The 3,344-nt window shown below is 35.8% G+C and overlaps 1 protein-coding gene across 2 annotated transcripts; it reads left to right on the top strand.

The window, feature by feature from the left end:
* Window positions 1–215: 215 nt before the first annotated feature.
* LOC132626144 (uncharacterized) lies at window positions 216–2,097 on the top strand. Of its 2 annotated transcripts, none has more exons than XM_060340903.1 (3): window positions 216–461; window positions 642–911; window positions 1,649–2,097. In XM_060340903.1, exons 1-3 carry the CDS (start codon window positions 257–259, stop codon window positions 1,927–1,929), a joined length of 756 nt encoding a protein of 251 aa, XP_060196886.1. In that variant the 5' UTR covers window positions 216–256; the 3' UTR covers window positions 1,930–2,097. The 2 variants fall into 2 exon arrangements, with proteins under 2 accessions (XP_060196886.1, XP_060196885.1); XM_060340902.1 differs by having other exon boundaries at window positions 227–461; window positions 1,643–2,097.
* Window positions 2,098–3,344: the final 1,247 nt, after the last annotated feature.

Here is a 3,344-nt window from a genome sequence, read left to right as displayed (position 1 = left end):
TTTAAAATATAATTGAGATATAGTTATTTCTTAAGTAATACAAAAATAAATTCGATAGCAATACCTCTAGTAAAAACACAGAAAAAATCTAGTATAGTCCAAACTAAACTTGCAATTAATTAATCACTTTGAGGAACCTTCCAAATATTCAATACTCTAACGACTGTCGTAGTGTCGTGGAAGAACTACAACCATGCACCTTCAAAAGTCCTACAGTATAAAAATTGACATAGCGCATACTATTTACCCCTGTAAAATGATATCTCGACAAAAAAAGATGGCTCCTTCTTTCCTTGCTTTATTCATTTCAATGTTGTTCGTTGGTGCTGTTACTTGTTATGTTCCAGAAGTCGCAAGCAGAATGCTGGTTGAAAACAGCTTCACTAGCACTATTTCATCAACTCCAACCAGTAAAGATGGAACTCGTGATATCATGAGTGTTATTCCATCAACTCCAACCAGTAAGGGTTCAATTTTTTTAAAAAGTTGAAATTTTTTAGTAGTTCTCACACATTCAACATATATACATATACTAGATTCAGCTGAACCCATTAGCAATACATGAACAAGAAAATAAATCATCCAAATGTTTTTTCTTTAAGCATGTTTGACTTAAAAAAAAAATATTTTATTTTTTGCAGGGAGAAATGATGAGGGACAAGAAAGTGTAAGAAGGGAAATAGATATGAATGGACCAGCAAGGATGATAGATTGTGATGATGTTGAAGAAGAAGATAATCAAGTGATAATGGTTTCATCACCTAGCATCACTGTTTCAAGGAGGGGAACTCGCAATTTTATGAGTACCATTCCATCAATTCCAACCAATACTATTCCATCAATTCCAACCATAATTATTCATCATGGAAGTCGGAAGATTCTTCTTAACCGTCGTCTCATTGTGGCCAAAGGTAGCACCTCTCCAAATGCCCCCGGCAATTAATTAATCGCTCTGTCTCTTTTTTTAATTTTTTTTTATTACATAGCGGGTGGGGGAAAAATAAGGAAGGGGATTACAATGTGGGATGAGACTCCCCTCCAATAGATTCCTCCAGTTTCTCTAGTGATATGCTGGATTTGTGATATGTGTCCTACTAAAGAATTAATGGATCAGATCTGCCTTGTTAAAGTACACTACAACACAGAGTACCTATAGTTAAGAAATATATTGTAGCTAAATATAAAAATTTCCGTAAACAATAAAATTATAGAAAATACTTGTGAACAACAAGTGGAGAGGAAAAAAAATTAAAGAAAATACTTGTGTGAACAACAAGTGGAATCCCAAAGTGTTCCCAGCTTACATATGCACCTACGTACCCTTATCCAGCCTAAGGTAGAGCTTACGTATGCGCTCCTAAGGTAGTTTTGTCGGTACTAATTAACGCACCGACCCTTATCCAGCCTTAGGTTCATGAAGGAACCACGACCATGCACCTAGATACAAAGTCCTATATTAATCCAAAAGGAAAATGACTACACGGTTTGAATTCTGTAAATTGACATAGTACTGCCTTGTAAACTCAAATTAAAATGAGATCTCGTCAAAAAAAGATGGATTCCTCCTTTCTTGCTTTATTCCTTTCTATTACTTGGTGCTGTTACTTAGTGCTCCTTGGTGCTGTTACTTGTTATGGCCCAGATGTAGGAAGCAGAATGCCGATTGAAAACAGCTTCACTAGCACTATATCATCAACTCCAACCAGTAAAGATGAAACTCGCAATTTCATCAGTACTATTCCATCAACTCCAACCAGTAAAGATGAAACTCGCAATTTCATGAGTGTCATTCCATCAACTCCAACCAGTAAAGATGAAACTCCGGATTTCATGAGTGTTATTCCATCAACTCAAAGTCGGAAGATTCTTCGTCACCGCCACCTCATTGAGGCCAAAGGTAGCATCTCTCCAAATGCGCCCGGCAATTAGCTGATCCCTGCATACCACTGTTGTGCTGTTTCGTCTTTTTTGTTTTTTTTTTCTTTGGTATTTGTTGAGGAGGGTGCAACTATGATAGGGGAAAATTATATTATATAAATAAATAATTTTTTGTTATGTATAAAAAATGGTATTTACTCCGTTTCATTTGCTTGTTAATTTTTCGATGTTATCTCTTAATGGTCGCTGGGTCTAGGGATGGCAATAGGGAGGGGCAGTGTGTGTTTGACATCATGCAGGACGGTGCAGGTTTGGCCTTAGGCGGGTGCGGTGCGGGTTGAAGTTAAATTTTTAAACATCTAATGGGGGCGGGGCGGGTGTGGGTTTCCTCTGTAACAGGAAATAAGTTTCTTCTTCAATTCATATTTATCACCTAATTACAGATGTTAGACAGTTTTTAGTTCTTATAATAATATATTAGCTTTGTTCATAAATTCTGATGTTATTTCTGCATATCAATTCAAACTATGCATACATATATAGAAATATTTTTTTTATTACTATTACCGTTAAGTTTGTAATTTGGTTTGTTAGAACAAACTACTGGGTCTATGCCCAGCTTAATATTGAAGCTTTTTGAAAACCAAAATTGAACTTCAATCAGTCCAATTAACATGAGTATCGATTATGATGTTTTATTCCTTAAAAAAAAAAACCTAAATAAAATTATTGAAGCAGAGGAATGTTTTGAGAGTGACGGAGAAACAGAGGAATATTTTGTCAGGCTTAGGGTAACTTTCTTTCAAGCAAAAAGATGCATTAGTGAAAATATGATTATGCAGCCAAAATAAATATTTGAATCATATTGAAGAATTAAAAAAATAGCTAGAGCTAGGGAGGAATTCACTGTATTGACACAAATTTGAAATGAAATTATGCACTAGAATTTGGAAGTACTCTGTTTTAGCAATATAACAAAGTGGGTAAAAAAAATCTTCAGCGGGGCGGGTCTATGCGGGGGTAAGGTGGGGCGGGTTGAGAACATCAAAAAAGCTATGCGGGGCGGTGGGTTAGGATCAAACCCGCACCACACCCGCCCGCCCTGTCCCATTGCCATCCCTAGCTAGGTCACCAATGGCGGAGCCATCTTGTGCTAAAGGGTGTCAGTCTCTTCGTTGAAAATTTACATTATTTAGGTAGATCAAAATTTAAATTTTATATATATATACATAAGTTGACTATTCCCCTTATTTTTTCACGTAGGTCTACTTTTTTAGTAAAATTTTTGGCTTCGTACGTCACCGTGAATCATTCCTTTACTTTGTTAATTTTAGATAGTAGTTCACTGCAAGTAAGTCTTGTGATTAGTTTTATCTGGAGGAGTTTGAACTCAATTAGGACTCTTTCTATTAGCTAATACTAGAAAGAGTATTTGCTAGAGTAAGTTTTCTTAACGTTGAACATTT

Source organism: Lycium barbarum, chromosome 2 (assembly GCF_019175385.1).
Source record: "Lycium barbarum isolate Lr01 chromosome 2, ASM1917538v2, whole genome shotgun sequence".
NCBI lineage: Eukaryota > Viridiplantae > Streptophyta > Magnoliopsida > Solanales > Solanaceae > Lycium > Lycium barbarum.
This window is presented reverse-complemented; position numbering and strand designations above follow the sequence as displayed.

Coding starts and splice junctions, on each gene's coding strand:
- LOC132626144 (XM_060340902.1), top strand. CDS start 257: ATGATATCTCGACAAAAAAAGATGGCTCCTTCTTTCCTTGCTTTATTC. Junction 462..641: donor TATTCCATCAACTCCAACCA/GTAAGGGTTCAA, acceptor TATTTTTTGCAG/GGAGAAATGATGAGGGACAA. Junction 912..1,642: donor TCGTCTCATTGTGGCCAAAG/GTAGCACCTCTC, acceptor GTTATGGCCCAG/ATGTAGGAAGCAGAATGCCG.